The following is a 19,826-nucleotide window of genomic DNA, read 5'->3' as shown; positions in this document are numbered from 1 at the left end:
TGTCAAACTACTGTGTTTTCTCTTTCTAAAATCATAATGACAACCCAAAACATCCTATTGACCCTGATCAAAAGTTCATATACCCTGGTGATTATGGCCTGATAGCATGCACAGAAGTTAACACAAATAGTTTTGACTGGCTACTAAAGGCAACATCCTCACCTGTGACCTGTTTGCTTGTAATCAGTGTGTGCATGAAAGCTGAGGATTCACAGTTCACTACAGTAGGAATGGCAATCAGGTAGGTGATTTGCATACTCAAGGGCAGAACCAGTTTAGTGGGCATAGCCTCACTCCATACAAGTGCATAGAGCGAGCCCAAATACCCTAGACTGGTTCTGCCCGGGAGTATGCATATTGCATACATGACAGTGCGTGTGCAGAGAGGTTTCAAGACTCGCAGATGTTTCATCTTCGGACCGGACAACCCCTTTAATTATAAGGTTTATGAGGTCACCATTTCTGAGCACACCAAGACGTTTCTTCAGCCATATTTTATTTTATGGTAGGGGTAAATGTTTTGCAGCACCAGGTTGTTGTTGCTTTTTTTTTATTTATTTTTTTATTTATTTTTTTTAACACATGTACACACTTTTGTTGGAAATATAAAGGGCTTGCTAATTCGTGTCAACCCTTTGCACAATTTATGTCCTTACTTCCTTTTTTATCTATTTTTAATATATCTTCATTGTCACCTTCCTAGAAACCCTTACTGTTGGGCATATAATTCACAGATAAGACTCCGTTTGGTCTCTTAGTATTCTCATCTCTACATGGTCAGCTCTTGTTTTAACGCATTCAAAGGGACTGCATAGTTAAGGTACTGTCACACTAGACGATATCGCTAGCGATCCGTGACGTTGCAGCGTCCTCGCTAGCGATATCGTCCAGTGTGACAGGCAGCAGCGATCAGGCCCCTGCTGGGAGATCGCTGGTCGGGGAAGAAAGTCCAGAACTTTATTTCGTCGCTGGACTCCCCGTAGACATCGCTGAATCGGCGTGTGTGACACCGATTCAGCGATGTCTTCACTGGTAACCAGGGTAAACATCGGGTAACTAAGCGCAGGGCCGCGCTTAGTAACCCGATGTTTACCCTGGTTACCAGCGTAAAAAAACAAACAGTACATACTTACATTCAGCTGTCTGTCCCTTGCCGTCTGGTTCCTGCACTGACTGCTGGCCGTAAAGTGAAAGCAGAGCACAGCCACAGCGGTGAGTCACCGCTGTGTGACTCACCGCTGTGCTGTGCTTTCACTTTCACTTTACGGCCAGCAGTCAGTGCAGGAACCAGACGGCAAGGGACAGACAGCTGAATGTAAGTATGTACTGTTTGTTTTTTTACGCTGGTAACCAGGGTAAACATCGGGTTACTAAGCGCGGCCCTGCGCTTAGTTACCCGATGTTTACCCTGGTTACCGGGGACCTCGGGATCGTTGGTCGCTGGAGAGCTGTCTGTGTGACAGCTCTCCAGCGACCAAACAGCGACGCTGCAGCGATCCGGATCGTTGTCGGTATCGCTGCAGCGTCGCTAAGTGTGACGGTACCTTAAGTTTGTGAAGAATGGATTTGATGTAGTCTAATTACACGCATTGATGTTTGTACAAACTGTAGATTGTGAGCCCTCGCAGGCAGGGTTTTCTCTCCTCCTGTACCAGTCGTGACTTGTATTGTTAAGATTACTGTAGTTTTTATTATGTATACCCCTCCTCACATGTAAAGCGCCATGGAATAAATGGCGCTATAATAATAAATAATAATACTGTGGTGGTTCATCTGCTATAGGGAGTCACTGGACCTGTATTTACCCTGTGCAGCCATCCTTCTCTTTTCCTCCTGGTTTTTAGTGCTCAGCTTCCCCTAAACGGCATTTCTTGCTTTTTTGTGTGTGTGTTTTTAATATTGATTAATACAAATTATTATTTTATCTCTAAATATCTTGGGATTAGTTCTTGGTCCTGTATTAATCTTATAGGGGAATTTGTGGTTTCATTGTATATGAAGTTGCCCTTTCTATGTTGGACACTCGATCTAATTCTATGGAGCTAGTCATATAGACCAAGGAATAAAAATGAATGAATAATGGATCCAAAACACAGATTAATCCCTTAGTGACCGAGCCAATTTTGACCTTCCTGACCAGGACAAATTGTTGAAATCTGACCACTGTCCCTTTATGTGGTTATAGCTCTGGAACGCTTCAACGGATCCCACTGATTGAGACTTTTTTTTGTTAGATATTGAACTTCATGGTAGTGGTAAAATTTTTTCGATATGACTTGAATTTATTGGTGAAAATAATCAGAAATGTGGCGAAAGTTTCAAAAATTTCACAATTTTCAACTTTTAATTCTTATGCCCTGAAATCAGAAAATTATGTTACACAAAATAGTCAATGAATAACATTTCCCACACAGCTACTTTACATCTGCATCATTTTTTTTAACTTTTTTTGGTAGGAAGTTAGAAGGGTTAAAAGTTGACCAGCAATTTCTAGTTTTTCCAACAAAACCCCCAATTAGGGTTTTTATTGGTATCATTTTAGGGTACAAACTATTTTTTGATTGCTTCAAGAATAAGGCTGGATCACATTCTTGTATTCTATGCTGAGCACTTACGTTGCGGTTTGTGTAAATTCCCAAAAAATGTGATTCAGACAAAACCCCCAATGGAACCACCACCATGAGATAGATAGACACTTTGTCTTCTCTGAACTATATGAGACAGAGTACAAAGTCCAAATATATAACAGATAGGTCTGTTTTTATTACAAAAATATAAACAATGACTTACATTTAAAAGAAAAGCGATGGAAAAGTGGAGCACAGTGTCAAAAATTTCCGTTGCACAACTCCACAGATAGAAGTATCAGGCAGAAGAAGCCCACGCAAAACGCACGTTGGGGCTGTTCTCCCCTGCACTACCACATACAGGTAACAACGGGTGAGATGCTTGTTTTGGTTACCTATTCCAACCATGGTCTGATTCCATTATGTAAACATCTTTGGGTTTGTCTCTTTCCTCACCACATGTTATGGTGTAATTTTGCGATTATGTAGATATTACCTTGTTTTCTATAAAAACCAAGTCTGGTCTTTTGACCTTCAGCAGTTGATTAATATTTATAGCCTGCTCTGTTACATGTCATATTATTATAAAGAGCGTATGTTATGCTCACGTTTTTTATCCCATGCCCGATATGATATGTCTATTTGTGGAGTTGTGCAATGAAATTTTTTGACACTGTGCGCCACTTTTCCATCGCTTTTCTTTTAAATCTTTTAAATACAAGTTATTGTTTATATTTTTGTAATAAAAACTGCCATTTTTTATATACTTGGACTTTGTACTTATGTCTCGTATAGGTTTATCAGAGAGTCCGCTTTCTGGTCCAGCAACATATACAATGACACTATTTTGTGTCTTTAATTTTTCTTTTTTGGTTTGGTTGATATTGAATGTACTTCATCTTCTCTGGTGGTATCCATCTTTTGAGGTGTGAACAGATCTGTAGTCATCCACACTTGTGCACTAAAAAGATGGCTAACATGATGGGACACCGCCAGAAAAAGACCTGCTTCATAAGTGAGTGGTCCCATCAGGGGTTTTGTCTGAATAGCAGTTTTGGGGAATTTACACAGAAACCCCAAAGTGCTCAGCGGACAGCGCAAGATAAATGTGAGCCGAGCCTCATTACAATTTTTTTTTTGGTAGAATGAACAAAGAAGTACAAAAATTGTCCTTATTTTTATATGGTATAAGTGATGAGGCAGATTTATTCTTTGGGTCGGTGCAATTACAGCGATACTACATTCAGAATTTTTTTTTAGGTTTTACTACTAGCAACACAGTAAAAATGTTTTGAAGTTTTTTTCCATGACAATATTCTGAGAGCTGTAACGTATTTTTTGGCAAACAGCTGTATACAGGCTTTTTTTCCGGCTGGACGAGTTGCAGATTTTTTTGGTACCATTTTGAAGTACATAATATTTTTTTAATTCGGTCGTTAAGGGGTTAAAGAAAGCCCAATTTTTGTAGTTGTAGGAAAATAAAAAATTAGACTGCAGGCTTCTGAATCCTCATAGCGCTCATCCCATGCAGTCAGGATTCTCCGGTGCCGATTTAGAGAGTGGGAGATCATGTAACTGCAAGCATGCGATCTGCATACTTCCAGCCACACTCCAAAAAAACGTGAGTGGCCTCACTCAATACAGGTGAATTGAGTGAGATTCTGCATGTCTAGTCGGCACGTGACAGCATCTATTGCAAATTGCGGACACGGGAAAATCCTGACAGAGTGCAGTGCACACGCTGTGAAGATTCATATTTCTGCAGTTACACGGAGAACTGCAGACACCAATTCACAATCTTGGACAACCCCTTTAAGCTCAGAGTGAGAGACCAAGACTGTGATAGGGACAGATCTATGCATGTCTTTAGCGATGCACCACCTAAAATAGACATTTTAATGATCTTACAAAATGATATCCATTTACCTGCAGGTCTACGAGTTAAACTTAAGCAGTCTGCATGGTATACTTTTGGGCAGCCTAGTTTTTTGCAAGATACAAGCTGTCCTCCATCTCCACAACTGAAACACTCATCTTCATGTTCTTTAACCATCACAGTTTTCTTGCGCTTCACATACTTCCTCCTGGTTTTATCTTCAGGAGCAGTTGGCTGATTCTGGGTGTGAAATCAGAGAAAAATTAGTCATTTATGTTTTATATCAAACATAACAGAATGACAACACAATTGGCGACATTCAGAGCATACATCATAGTGACACAGCTTAACATGGGATTCCCAGGTACAGTATTTACAGGTCAGGTCCTGTTGCCTGCAGTTTGCTGCATAGAGGTAGGTGCAGGCTGTGTGACACAGTGGAATCTCACTAAGCAACTACAGTAATCAGAGCTAGCTCTGATCACTTCAGTTTAACCCCTTAGGCTAGGCTCACACTTGCATTTATAAATGTTATTTGTCTGTTGCATTTTAGGAACAGAAACAATTCATGTCCAAAAAGGAAAAATGTGACATTTGAAGCAAGTAGAAGCAGAAAAGCTCCTTCAACAGGTATGGGGTCAGTCCAAGTTCTGTTCTGTTTTGGTGATTAATGTTACACTTGTATTCTGGAAACATTGACATAAAACAGTGTGCATGGATGAACCAAGGCTTCGGTGTTGCTACCACCATTTTAGGGGTTAGAGAATTTTGTTGGTTCAAGAACACCAGTGGGACACCGATGGTTTGTCATGGGGCTACAAAAGGCCTTGTACTCCTAGGAGTAGGACAGGTCTTCGTAGAATTCATCCCCTCAATATGGAAGTATTGAATTTATTACAAGCTTCAAGGAAAAAAAATGTAATACCTTTTTATTCAACAAGAAAGTTGACCACCTCTAATGTAATACAAATGTATGCACCAACTAGAGAAAAAAGTGTGCAGCTTAAGTTTTCATTTTACAACACATACCTTAGGCCTAACACCAAGGAAACCGCTGCAATTTGGAGCACCACATTTACACACAGTCTTCCCATTTCCAAGACATTCCAGGTTGTAATTGAAAGTTAATTCTGTTCCTGAAAATGTTAAATGGTCACAAATACCATGATGTACTGTTTATCAAATCAACCAACATTAAGAACATTTTTTTATTGATTAAAAAAAACAAACAAAAAAAAAACAAAAACAATTGGCCATGTGATTCACGCTGCCTGAACCATGCCTGGCGGCGCTTGTGCAGCAGGGAAAGCGTTACTCTGAAACCTGCTGCACAGTCTGCAGAGACACAGACCCTGGTCAGATTTTCAAAGTAGGTTTTATCTGAAATGCCACAGAAAAGCGTGAACACAACTATAATAACCCAGCCAGACTCTGATTCAAGCCATTTGGATAAAACAGCAGGAATCAGATGACAGTTTTCTTTAAAAGAATCCCTCCTCCCATAAAAAAAAAAAATTGTATCCCCTACATATAGTGCACTCATCATATTATATAGCACTGTATATTTACAATTGCTCATTTTGCTTTTCTACCCAGATAATTATTTTCTTTTCCATTAGGTCTATGACAACACATGATTAAAAAATGACCAACTGAATCCATTTAAGCTCTATGTAGAAACAAGGTCAATTTTCTCTGCACAAGTTATCATTGCAAAAGTCTCTGGTGGGGGATGGGGGGGGGGGGGGGGGGAGGAGGGAGCAGCTGGGTCAGGGGTTGGAAGAGGGGAATGATAAATGCAGGGACAAGAGAATTCCTGTTTCTACACAGAGCAGAGAAAAGAAGAATTAACTGGGCACAAAGGCAAACGGAGCAATTAAAGTACAAAGTGCTATATAATATGCTTGCTATATAGTAAGGGGATAAAAATGTTGAAGGAGTGCTTCTTTAAACATGCTACTTTCACACATCAGGTTTTTTGTTTCAGGCACAATCCGATAAGTTTTTTAAAAAAAACGGATCCGTTTTTTGTTTTTTACGCCGGATCCATTTTTTTCTCATAGACTTGCATTAGCGCTGGATTGCGCCTGATGGGCAGACGTTTCATCCGTTTTTTTCCAGATCCATCCAGTCATTTCCGACGGACGGAGAAAACGTCCAGAGGAAGATTTTTTTTGTCCGGCGAAAAAAGCGCAGTGATGGAACCGGCCAAAAACGCGTGAAACGGAGATGTGAAACAATGAACCTGGTTTTCCAAGCATTTTCCATTGAAATGATGCATCCTCTCTCTCTCCCCCCTTTTTTCCAGAAAATCACTGTAAACTCCATGTTAAAAATAAAAACCGGATCCAGCAGAAAAACGGATCCATTGCATCAGTTTTTTCCAACATTAGCCGGATTCTGCATGAAACAAAAAACCTGATGTGTGAAAGTAGCCTAACATTTTCAAACTCCGTAGCAGCATTTACCAACTCTGTTACTGGATCTCTTACTGAATACCTGCCAATATATTAAAAAAAAAAAAAAATCACTGTAGACATGATTATGCACAAAATTATTAATACTGTGGTCTCAAGCATCTATAATCATTAGTGATGAGCAAATATACTCGTTACTCGAGATTTCTCGAGCATGCTCGGGGGGTCCTCAGAGTATTTTTTAGTGCTCGGAGATTTAGTTTTTCTTGCCGCAGCTGAATGATTTACATCTGTTAGCCAGCATAAGTACATGTGGGGGTTGCCTGGTTGCTAGGGAATCTCCACATGTAATCAAGCTGGCAAAGAGATGTAAATCATTCAGCTGAGGTAAGGAAAACAATCTTCAAGCGGTGTGGAGTCATAGTTGAGATGAATCTGTGCTGCACTTTATGTACATGCTTAGTAGTGAGGCAGGGCTGTGGAGTCATAGTTGAGATGAATCTGTGCTGCACTTTATGTACATGCTCAGTAGTGAGGCGGGGCTGTGGGGTCATAGTTGAGATGAATCTGTGCTCCACTTTATGTACATGCTCAGTAGTAAGGCAGGGCTATGGAGTCACAATCGTAAGTCAGAGAAATTGAGTAGTCAGAGATTTGGCTTCCCAACTCCACAGCCCTGGTTGTAATAACAATTTGTTTTTCTTACCAGATTTAATATCAAACAGGGCAAAAAGACCCACTCGTGTGTCACCGTTCACAGTCCATTTCTGAGTCTCGCAGTTTGGCTGGCAGCAGTGGTTCATAAAACGTGCAAAATTTCCCTTTGGCCCAGCATCAATCACACGATCCTATAAAGAAGAAAGAGATAGGAGCTCAGGGATTAGGAAACTAGTTTTTCAGATGAGAGAGATTGCCCAGTAATAAAATGAACATTGTGTCACGTCATGGATGTGAAAAGTAAAAAAACAAACAAAAAAAACAACAAAAAAAACAGTAATTCACCTCGAAATCATTGTCATGGGGCTCCCACTGACATTTAATTTCCTGTTAGCAAAGACAGTGTGAATTTGAGCCCTGTCCGTGTTTGCAGCAGCTCAATCGACTCCTTACATGCCGCAGTCAATAACGACTGCTGCATGTAGAGAATGTGACAGAGGGAGATCACTCCTTCTGTCACTATTGGCTTCCCAGGGAAACCATGGTTAATACGGCAACTGAGTGTCTCACAATAGCCTCCAATGGGCCATAGATCAAAGATTAATACATTGGAAAGGGTTTAAACAAGCACATTCTCACAAAATACTACCCAAGCATATTTTTCTAATGTTTCAAGTCTAATTTAGATGACCAGGTGGGTGCCACCTCTAGTCACCTGGTAGGCCATGCAAAAATCCCTTTGCATCAGAGTCTGTATGGACTTTTCTGACAGACCCATTTTTCACACAAGAAATGCTACTTTAGGTGGTAACAATTTTGGAATGCTTTTCCAATCCTAGCAATTCTGAGCTGTACTTTTGTGACATTTTTTATTCCAATGTTAAATTAAAAGGTTGATAACATCTGTGCTTATTTATAAAATTATTGAAAAAAAGAAAAACGTAGACAAATTTGAAAATGTTCACACATTAAAATCAATATGCCCTTATAGAAGATAGTGGTACCACACAAGAGTTAATAAATAACATTTCTCATATATCTAGTTTACATCAGCTTAATTATTTAAGCCCCTTTTATTTTGTTATGAAGTTAGAAGGGTTAAAAGTTTTGCAGCAGAGTCATAAAATCTTTTGTTTACAGACTATAGCAAAACCAGGTAGGCTAGGGTTAAAGGGAATCTGTCAATAGGTTATTGCCATGCAAGTTAAAGACAGCATGCTGTAAGAGGCATGGCTGAAATGTTCTTTAACAAGTTCAGAGGTTTTGTTTGCCTGCAATGATTGTACACAGAGAGCCTGATGTGGGCGGGGTTAGTTGTGGTGTGGGCGGGGTTAGCTTTCTCAGCTCTGCTTCATCATAAATCCAAAAAACTGTGTGTGAGAATGGTTGTACCCAGTAAATTAAGTGAAACTTTTTTGGATTCAGCTCCTCTTTGCATACATCAGGCTGCTCTCAGATGACATACAAAATTCTGGTGACCGATTTCCTTTAACAGCTTACCGACATCAGGCGTAATAGTACGCAGATGTCAGTATGCCTCCCTCTGATGTGGGCTCCAGCGGTGAGCCCACATCTTTCCGGGGACAGGTCAGCTGTTTTGAACAACTGACATGTGCCCGCAATAAAAGCAGGTGGAATAATGATCCACCAGCGGCTAGTAACTAGATAAATGCTGCTGTCAAAACTGACAGCGGCATTTAAATTGCATTTCCGGCCATCAGGCTGGAAATACGTGCACCGTTGACCCCTGGGGGTCATCAGTTCATCAGAATGACAATCAGAGGTCTCTGAGAACTCTGTTATGGCTGGCAATCAGGCAACACAGCGTGCAGTAATCAGCGCACATACAGAGATCTGGCAATAACCCAAAACAATAGGACGAGCTCTGAGACGTGGAATCTCTGTAGACTGCAGTACCTGATCTATCCTCACACAACTGGAAGCAGCAGTGGATTGCGCCTATCAACTACCTATGCAACTCGGCACTGCCTGAGGAGCTGACTAGCCTGAAGATAGAAATACAAGCCTGACTTACCTCAGAGAAATACCCCAAAGGAATAGGCAGCCCCCACACACAATGACTGTTAGCAAGATGAAAAGACAAACGTAGGAATGAAATAGATTCAGCAAAGTGAGGCCCGATATTCTAGACAGAGCGAGGATAGCAAAGAGAACTATGCAGTCTACAAAAAACCCTAAAACGAAAACCACGCAAAGGGGCAAAAAGACCCACCGTGCCGAACTAACAGCACGGCGGTGCACCCCTTTGCCTCTCAGAGCTTCCAGCAAAAGATAAAAACAAGCTGGACAGAAAAAACAGAAAACAAACTAGAAGCACTTATCTAGCAGAGCAGCAGGCCCAAGGAAAGATGCAGTAGCTCAGATCCAACACTGGAACATTGACAAGGAGCAAGGAAGACAGACTCAGGTGGAGCTAAATAGCAAGGCAGCCAACGAGCTCACCAAAACACCTGAGGGAGGAAGCCCAGAGACTGCAATACCACTTGTGACCACAGAAGTGAACTCAGCCACAGAATTCACAACAGAACTCTATGGTTGTCAGTGCAGGATTGCTATGAGCACCACCTAATGGTCGGCACTCATAGCCACGCAGCAATTCAGCTACATAGAGGCGATCTGAACATCATCTCTATGTAGCCGAGCCGATCGAATTGTGCCAGCTTCTAGCCTCCTTGAAAAGCGAAAAGAAAAAGGAAGACGCAAATAGAGGTGCACACACCTAATATACATGTGAACAAAGGCTTTTTTGAGGCAATAACAAGTGCACATACATGTATATAAAAAACATTTGAAACACACGCAAATCATGGCTCAATGGGGTTATAACGGTTAAATATACACAAAAAAAAATCCATGAGTGATACTGTGAAAGCTTAATAATCTGTAAATGGCGTATCTACTTACTAAGAGCAGTTTTAAATACTTTTTCCAAAGTTAGTACTCCAGAAAAACCAATAATAAATACCAGGCTTAGATGTAGCCCATTTGCTAAAATTCTGAAATGTATGCAATATTACTGGTGCGGTACAATTCCACTTAAGATGAAAACGCTCTTATCTTGTAAAAAGCAATACCCAGATACACTCATGAGGAGAATGTGCAAAACAGATAATCAATATGTAGCCATAAGAAATAACCCAAATAATATCAATAGGCATGCATATGAGCAAAATTCGTGCTTGGCAAGCGATCAATATGTAGCCATGTAAGGCATCCCTACGCGTATCGCTACCATGTGTAGCTTCGTCAGGGGAAGATGTAAAGTACACTGCCCATCCGCTTTAAATAGAAGTGCACTAACTATTGTTGCCCGGATCGCCAACACCTGTGTTTGGCAGTCAAGGAACAAATCAGCGAATGAAGGAGGCATGGAACGAGTCGGCGTGCGTGTCATCCTGCTTTCCATAAAGCGGAGAATGACGTCACCGTGCCTGCGCAGAATGAACAGCCAAGGTATCCGATGACACTCCCACTATCTCTGTAAGCATGCGTGTCTCTGTGCGTTCCACAGCACAAAGGAGATGCCAGATTGACGTCACCACATATGCGCAAAGTGACCGGCAGGATTTTCACTATCTGCCAGTGCGCGCAAGAAAATATCCACACGCATGCGCAAAGGTAAATACAAAAGAAGGTCTACTCATCCTCTTTAATGTACACTCGTGTATATCTCCACAAAACTACAAAGATTACTATTACCCCTACACTTAAGCTAACTATCCGAAGGGATATAAGGGCAATCTGATCATTGCACTATAGTATCCCATATGTAGCAAGGGAGTTTGTGTGCCATGACATACCTATACGTCAAAGGTCGGGAACCCCTATCCAACCAGAACGTATGGGTGCGTCAAAGGTTGTGAAGCGGTAAATGTACTGAAAAATGGGAGGCAGCGTTGTCGGCTGAATGTTCCCTGCAGAAGTGGAGTCCCAAGATGGCGCACGAGATTTGCAGGGCACGTCTCGTTCAGAGCGAGAAGCGCCTGAGTAGTGGGCGGGGCTTTGACGGTGGGCAGGAATTTTAAGTTGCGGTCTAGTCCGGCAGAAGCTGGGGACTAAATTTATGGAGCCGGCCGGCGGAACGCACCGGCGGCTGTGCCTGATGATCGCCGCTGGCATCTAGCCAGCGGTATCTCTCCCCAGGGATCCGGACCGCACCTTCCCACACAGGCAGCGTGAGGAAGGGTAGTACTCACCAAGCAGGGGTGCCTGCAGCTCAATCGATCCTCCCTATTCATCTGCGTCTTCAGATGTGCCTGCCGCAGGGGACTTACGGCTACTGTGGGCTCTACGTGACGCCGAGGTAAGGGCTTAATTTCGGATGAGGCCGACAGATGCACATAAGAGATATACTCTATGTGCTCACCCTCTTGCAGGGGGGAGATCGGGACCGTATAGGAACCGTCGCCCTGGTGTAGCTTAGGCGTGCCCCAGTCGTCGCAGGAGAGGCACGAGGAGGTGTGCTCGCCTGTTGATGGTTCGGGGGAGAGCGGACCCTAGAGAGGAATCAGTCGCCCCCTTCACTCCATTAATTAAAAAATAAAAATTTACAGAAAATAAAAATAAAACAAAAACCGGTGGGGTCTGAAAACAGACCCAAGTGCCTCCTACAGACACTAAGCAAGAACTGAGTCGATACTGGCCAGTCAAGGGGTGTATACTGCAGAGGAGGAGTTAACTCTGTGTTTACTTCGTGTCCTCCTAGTGGCAAGCAGCATAACACCCATGGTCCTGTGTCCCCCAATGAGGCATAGGAGAAAACCTGTTTTCCTGACGTTTCACTTTTTTTTTTTTTCTTTTTTACGGACTTCTACCATATGGGTTAAGATTTATTGAACCATAAAATTATCAAAAAGGTAACTTGTGCAAAAGAACAGTGTATAAAAATAGTGTCCCCCGGGCATCAAAATATCAGAAAAAGATATTGTCATTTCGGGAGTTGGACCAGTGATCCCTTTGATCACATTTTATATATAATGAAATACTACTGTGTGTATTGCAATATATAGGGTGGGTTGGGTTTCACAAAAGTACCAAGTTGGCAACCAATGGGGTGTACTCACCAGGCCCCCAGCTACCAAGATGAACAATAGCCACCCCATGATCACTTCGAAGGGGACCCAATGGGAGTCGGTCTACAATTGCACAATTACAGCATTTGCAAGCTGCTGTTCTGTTATGGCAAGTGGTTAAAGGGGATATCCAAAACTTAAAAAAAAAATCAATTTATTTAAGTACTACCAGGAATGTAGTTGCTACCTACCTGCCTGTTGCGCATGGCGCCGTTCTCCGCCGGCACAGAGTTGTCACAGACTTTCCCTGATGTCACATCAGCAGAGAGGTAGTTTCTCTCTATTGACAGGGCAGGACTACTGGTGTCATGCCCACTGACAGCTGGCTCTCCACTGTTTAATTGGGAGGAATTCGGCTGTCAATCAGGATGACGGCAGTAGTCCCACCTTGTCAACAGGAAATGAAACTACTGCTATGGTGACAGGGAGCAGCAGAATCTCTGGCAGGAGCAGTCAATGACTGGCTCTGGATACAACAGTTAGGTAGTTACCTCTGTTAGAAACTACACTGTGTGCAGAATTATTAGGCAAGTTGTATTTTGATCACATGATACTTTTTATACATGTTGTCCTACTCCAAGCTGTTCAGGCTTGAGAGCCAACTACCAATTAAGTAAATCCGGTGATTTGTATCTCTGTAATGAGGAGGGGTGTTGTCTAATGACATCAAAACCCTATATAAGGTGTGCTTAATTATTAGGCAACTTTTCCTTTGGCAAAATGGGTCAGAAGAGAGATTTGACGAGCTCTGAAAAGACCAAAATTGTGAGATGTCTTGCAGAGGGATGCACCAGTCTTGAAATTGCCAAACTTTTGAAGCGTGATCACCGAACAATCAAGCTTTTTATAGCAAATAGCCAACAGGGTCGCAAGAAGCGTGTTGGGCAAAAAAGGCACAAAATAACTGCCCATGAATTGAGGAAAATCAAGCGTGAAGCTGCCAAGATGCCATTTGCCACCAGGTTTTCCATATTTCAGAGCTGCAAAGTTACTGGAGTAACAAAAAGCACAAGGTGTGCGATACTCAGGGACATGGCCAAGGTAAGGAAGGCTGAAAACGACCACCTTTGAACAAGAAACATAAGATAAAACGTCAAGACTGGGCCAAGAAATATCTTAAGACTGACTTTTCAAAGGCTTTATGGACTTATGAAATGAGAGTGACTCTTGATGGGCCAGAGAGTTCCACTCCGACTCAGACACCAGCAAGATGGAGGTGGGGTACTGGTATGGGCTGGTATCATCAAAGATGAACTTGTGGGACCTTTTCGGGTTGAGGATGGAGTGAAGCTCAACTCCCATACCTACTGCCAGTTTCTGGAAGACAACGTCTTCAAGCAGCGGTACATGAAGAAGTCGGTATCGTTCAAGAAAAACATGATTTTCATGCAGAACAATGCTCCATCACATGCCCCCAACTACTCCACAGCGTGGCTGGCCAGTAAAGGTCTCAAAGAAGAAAAAATAATGACATGGCCCCATGTTCACCTGATTTGAACCCCATAGAGAACCTGTGGTCCCTCATAAAATGTGAGATCTACAGGGAGGGAAAACAGTCCACCTCTCGGAACAGTGTCTGGGAGGCTGTGGTGGCTGCTGCACGCAATGTTGTTCGTAAACCGATGAAGCAACTGACAGAATCTATGGATGGAAGGCTGCTGAGTGTCATCATAAAGAAAGATGGCTATATTGGTCACTAATTTTTTTAGGTTTTGTTTTTGCATGTCAGAAATGTTTATTTCTAAATTTTGTGCAGTGATATTGGTTTACCTGGTGAAAATAAACAAATGAGATGGGAATATATTTGGTTTTTATTAAGTTGCCTAATAATTCTGCACAGTAATAGTTACCTCCACAAACAGATATCCTCCTAAGATAGCCAAATCTTTAAAAAAAAAAAACCACTCCAACTTCCAAAAATATTAAGCTTTGATATTTAGGAGTCTTTTGGGTTGATTGAGAACATCGTTGTTGATAAATAATAAAAATAATTCTCTAAAATACAACTTGCCTAATAATTCTGCACACTGTGCACACTGCTCAAAAAAATAAAGGGAACACAAACAATATAACAAGTAAATCAAACTTCTGTGAAATCAAACTGTCCACTTAGGAAGCAACACTGTTTGACAATCAATTTCACATGCTGTTGTGCAAATGGAATAAACAGTTGGAAATTATTGGCAATTATCAACACACACAAAGGAGTGGTTCTGCAGTGGTACCAATGTTTTCTGGCTGATGTTTTGGTCACTTTTGAATGTAGTTTGTGCTTTCACACTCGTGGTAGCAAGAGACGGACTCTTCAACCACACAAGTGGTTCAGGTAGTGCAGCTCATCCAGGATGGCACATCAATGCGAGCTGTGGCAAGAAGGTTTGCCTTGTCTGTCAGCGTAGTGTCCAGAGGCTGGAGGCACTACCAGGAGACAGGCCCATACACCAGGAGACGTGGAGGGGGCTGTAGGAGGGCAACAACCCAGCAGCAGGACCGCTACCTCAGCCTTTGTGCAAGGAGGAACAGGAGGAGCACTGCCAGAGCCCTGCAAAATGACCTCGAGCAGGCCACAAATTTGCATGTGTCGGCACAAACGGTTAGAAACCAACACCATGAGGATGGTCTGAGTGCCCGACGTCCACAGATGGGGGTTGTGCTCACAGCCCAACACCATGCAGAACGCTTGGCATTTGCCACAGAACACCAGGATGGGCAAATGCGCCACTGGCGCTCTGTGCTCTTCACAGATGAAAGCAGGTTCACACTGATCACATGTGACAGACGTGACAGAATCTGGAGACGCCGTGGAGAGCGATCTGCTGCCTGCAACATCCTTCAGAATGACCGGTTTGGCAGTGGGTCAGTAATGGTGTGGGGTGGCATTTCTTTGGAGGGCCGAGCAGCCCTCCATGTGCTCGCAAGAGGTAGCCTGACTGCCATTAGGTACCGAGATGAGATCCTCAGACCCCTTGTGAGACCATATGCTGGTGCGGTTGGCCCTGGGTTACTCCTAATGCAGGACAAGGCTAGACCTCATGTGGCTGGAGTGTGTCAGCAGTTCCTGCAAGATGAAGGCATTGAAGCTATGGACTGGCCTGCCCATTCCCCAGACCTGAATCAGACTGAACACATCTGGGACATCATGTTTCACACCATCCACCAACGTCACGTTGCACCAGACTGTCCAGGAGTTTAGTCCAGGTCTGGGAGGAGATCCCTCAGGAGACCATCCACTCCCTCATCAGGAGCATGCCCAGGCGTTGTAGGGAGGTCATACAGGCATGTGGAGGCCACACACACTACTGAGCATCATTTCCTTGTGTTGAGGCATTTCCGCTGAAGTTGGATCAGCCTGTAACATTTTCCACTTTGATTTTGAGCATCATTTCAACTCAAGACCTCCGTGAGATATTAGTTATTATTTATTGTCATAGCGCCATTTATTCCATGGCGCTTTACATGTAAGGAGGGGGATACATAATAAAAACAAGTACAATAATCTTAAACAATACAAGTCATAACTGGTACAGGAGGAGAGAGGACCCTGCCCGCGAAGGCTCACAATCTACAAGGGATGGGTGAGAATACAGTAGGCGAGGGTAGAGCTGGTCATGCAGCAGTTTGGTCAATCGGTGGTTACTGCAGGTTATAGGCTTGTCGGAAGAGGTGGGTCTTCAGGCTCTTTTTGAAGGTTTCAATGGTAGGTGAGAGTCTGATATGTTGTGGTAGAGAGTTCCAGAGTAGGGGTGATGCGCGAGAGAAATCTTGTATGCGATTGTGGGAAGAGGAGATAAGAGGGGAATAGAGAAGGAGATCTTGTGAGGATCGGAGGTTGCGTGCAGGAAAGTATCGGGAGACGAGGTCACAGATGTATGGAGACAGGTTGTGGATGGCTTTGCATATCATGGTTAGGGTTTTGTACTGGAGTCTCTGGGCAATGGGGAGCCAGTGAAGGGATTGACAGAGGGGAGAAGCTGGGGAATAGCGGGGGGACAGGTGGATTAGTCGGGCAGCAGAGTTTAGAATAGCCAAAAAAGGAAAAGATGATCCAGCTTCCAAATAAAATATTAAAGTTTAATCCAACATATTAAAATAAGGAGAAAACTCCTGGGACGGCATCATACACATAGTAAGGCGAGCGACGCGTTTCAACCAAGCGGTCTTTATTACAGCTGATCTGCTAAATGACATATCCGGTATATATACAATATAGCACCAATCAAATGCTAGAAAAATGTCATGTGATACATAGGTTTAAAAAAAAAAAAAAAAAAAATCACAAATGTACCCAATAAATTCAAAACAATAATGTGCAGAAGGATATATACAATAGATAATGAACAATAAACAATGCACGATGAATAAGAATAAAGACATAAAGAAAATGAAAAGAAAACAGAGGGAGGGACATGGCTAGTAATGAAACATTAGTTCATTTCGTTTGTTCAAACCACCTGGAAACCTTGTACCTAGATTAAAGATCCAGAACGCTTCTCTGGTAAGTAACGCTCTGTGAATATCCCCACCGCGCGGAGGTTTTTTAATTTTCTCAATACCTATTACTTTTAAAGAAGCTGTATTGCGGGAATGAAAATCAATAAAATGCCTCGCCACCGAGGAAATGGTGCGACTATTATTTGTAGTGCATTTGATGTCATACAAGTGTTCCGATATGCGGTTTTTTAATTTCCGAGTAGTACACCCGATATATGATTTGTCACAAACCGTACAATCAATTTTGTAGACTACAAATCGTGTATTACAGTTTATAAATGTTTGAATTTTGTATTGATTTTTATTTCCTCCGGTACCAAAAAACTTAACGGTGGTAAGATGTCTGCACGTAGTGCAATTAGTTACATTACATTTGTAACAACCTATACAATGCAACCAAGTATTAGTTGAATGTTCAGAAGAAAAGTGATTAGGAGATATTATGTTGCCTAAGGTAGGCGCTTTTCTGGCTACTATATTGCATCCCTTAGACAGAATCTGAGCAAGAGTGGGATCTTCAAGTAAAATGGGCAAAGCTTTATTAATAATAGTTTTGATTTTATTAAACTGTGGACTAAATTGTAGACACACATATGGTTTATTGCCTATATTAGTTCTATTTATAATTTTCTTTTTTTTATTTTTATTATTATCGCTTGTTCCACTGTCTATCTCTGAGGGGATAAGACTTGATTGCTCTTTCTGATTTACTATATGTGCTGCTCTGTCTAGCATCCAATGCGGATATCCACGTTTTAAAAATTTGTTTCGTGATTGGATTAGATCTTTAAATAAATCATTATTATTGTTACAGTTTCGCTTCAATCTCGTGAATTCACCTACAGGAATTGCCTTAACTGTGTGCCTGGGATGACTACTTTTAGCGTGAAGTAAACCATTACCTGCCATTGGTTTTACAAAAGTTCGTGTGGAAATAAGTTCATTAGGGACACCTGTCAACTCCAGATCTAAAAAGGAAATCTTGGACACAGCCTGAACATATGTGAATTTTAAATTAAAATTGTTGTCGTTAATATAATTTACAAAGTCCTGTATGGCAGATACGTCGCCACGCCAAATAAACAGCGTATCATCAATGTATCTGCCATACCAATGAATACATGCAGAAAACGGATTGGAAACTGCAAAGAGGTGTGAATACTCCCAATAAGACATGACCAGATTTGCTAGGGAAGGTGAAAATTTAGCCCCCATGGCCACACCTGTGCATTGCAAAAAATATTCAGAATCAAAAGAAAAGAAATTATGCGTCAAAAGAAAATAAGTTACCTGTAAAATTAAATTAATCAGATCACTTGAATATGAACTATACTTGTTCAGATGGAATTGTAATGCTTGTATTGCAACATTGTGAGGGATACAAGTATATAAAGAAACGACATCGCAACTTAGCCAAGTATATTCCAATTTCCATTTCTTTTTTGTTATGATACCCAGTATATCTTTGGTATCCTTAATATATCCTGGGGTCCTGGATACCAATGGCTGTAGTAAAGAATCAAGCCACTGGCCAAGAAATTCATTTAGAGATCCTACGCTAGAGACTATGGGTCTCATAGGTGGAAAAGCAGCTTGTTTATGAATTTTAGGAAGCCCATATAAAATGGGCATCACTGGATGAGAAACTCGTAAAAAATCAGCCTGTTTAATGGTCAGAACCCCCAAAGATATTCCCTCTTCAATAATTTTGTCAATTTCAGATTTAAATGAGGGGGTAGGATCAGAAGTCAATTTTTTGTAAATATTAGTGTCCGCTAAAGATTTTAAAATTTCATTTTTGTAGTCAGATCCATTCTGCGGTTTTCCAATCGCCGCAAAAAACAGAACAAGCGTTTTGTAAGCTTTAGCTCAAGAGAGGGGGGTTCTGACGATAATGGCTGCAGCACATCGGATGCCTCCCTCAATGAGCTCACAGATACCAGTCCCATTAGACATGTGAATAAGCCAAAAAACGCAAAAGGCGCGGTGGGAGGAAGCACAGAAAGTCTATATGGTGTGCAGACCCGCCGCAGGAAGGGTGCAATGAGATGAATAATAATGTTACAAATTTATCATCTAGATCTTTTACACAAGACCAATTGGAAGTATTGTCTTTTGGTTTAAATTTTGCGCCGGATCAAGACTTTAATCTTTTTGCAACAATCTTGGACATCAACAAATTCATTCGGAATCTTACAATTAAAAAACATTTTTTTTCAGCTGAACAACAAGAATATTTGTCTGAGGAAAATTATGGGACAACAAATGTTTTTCATTCTTTGGATTTTCATGAACAAATGTCCCTTTTGATTCTGAAGGATTTACAGGATCAGGATACTGAATCCAATAAATTGGTCAATCAATCTCTAGATTTGGTAACAAAGAATCCCTTTTTTTATCCTTTGCAGTCTCGGGCTGAATGTATGAATAAATTTCAAGAAATAGTGGAACAAGATCTTAAAACCCTGCAGAATCAAAGGGTTTCAGTCAAACACAATTTATCTATAAACCAGAAACGAGCTATGCAGGAGATAAAAGATATGAATGACATAGTTATAAAAACTAGTGATAAAGGAGGCATAATTGTCATCATGAATTCCTCTGACTACAAAAATGAAATTTTAAAATCTTTAGCGGACACTAATATTTACAAAAAATTGACTTCTGATCCTACCCCCTCATTTAAATCTGAAATTGACAAAATTATTGAAGAGGGAATATCTTT

General features: G+C 41.6%; 1 protein-coding gene across 2 annotated transcripts in view; it reads right to left on the bottom strand.

The window, feature by feature from the left end:
* NSD1 (nuclear receptor binding SET domain protein 1) overlaps positions 1-19,826 on the bottom strand; it is a 149,875-nt gene that overhangs the window by 4,631 nt on the left and 125,418 nt on the right. For both annotated transcript variants that reach the window (XM_069763951.1, XM_069763952.1), the window contains exons 20-22: positions 7,567-7,708; positions 5,473-5,579; positions 4,494-4,683 (exon numbers count right to left, since the gene is read on the bottom strand). In XM_069763951.1, coding sequence (XP_069620052.1) covers positions 4,494-4,683; positions 5,473-5,579; positions 7,567-7,708 — 439 coding nt within the window. The remainder of the gene's footprint in view (positions 1-4,493; positions 4,684-5,472; positions 5,580-7,566; positions 7,709-19,826) is intronic.

This window comes from Ranitomeya imitator, chromosome 4 (assembly GCF_032444005.1).
Source record: "Ranitomeya imitator isolate aRanImi1 chromosome 4, aRanImi1.pri, whole genome shotgun sequence".
NCBI classification, from domain to species: domain Eukaryota; kingdom Metazoa; phylum Chordata; class Amphibia; order Anura; family Dendrobatidae; genus Ranitomeya; species Ranitomeya imitator.
Note: the sequence above shows the minus strand (reverse complement) of the source record. Positions and strands in the feature narration are given on the sequence as shown.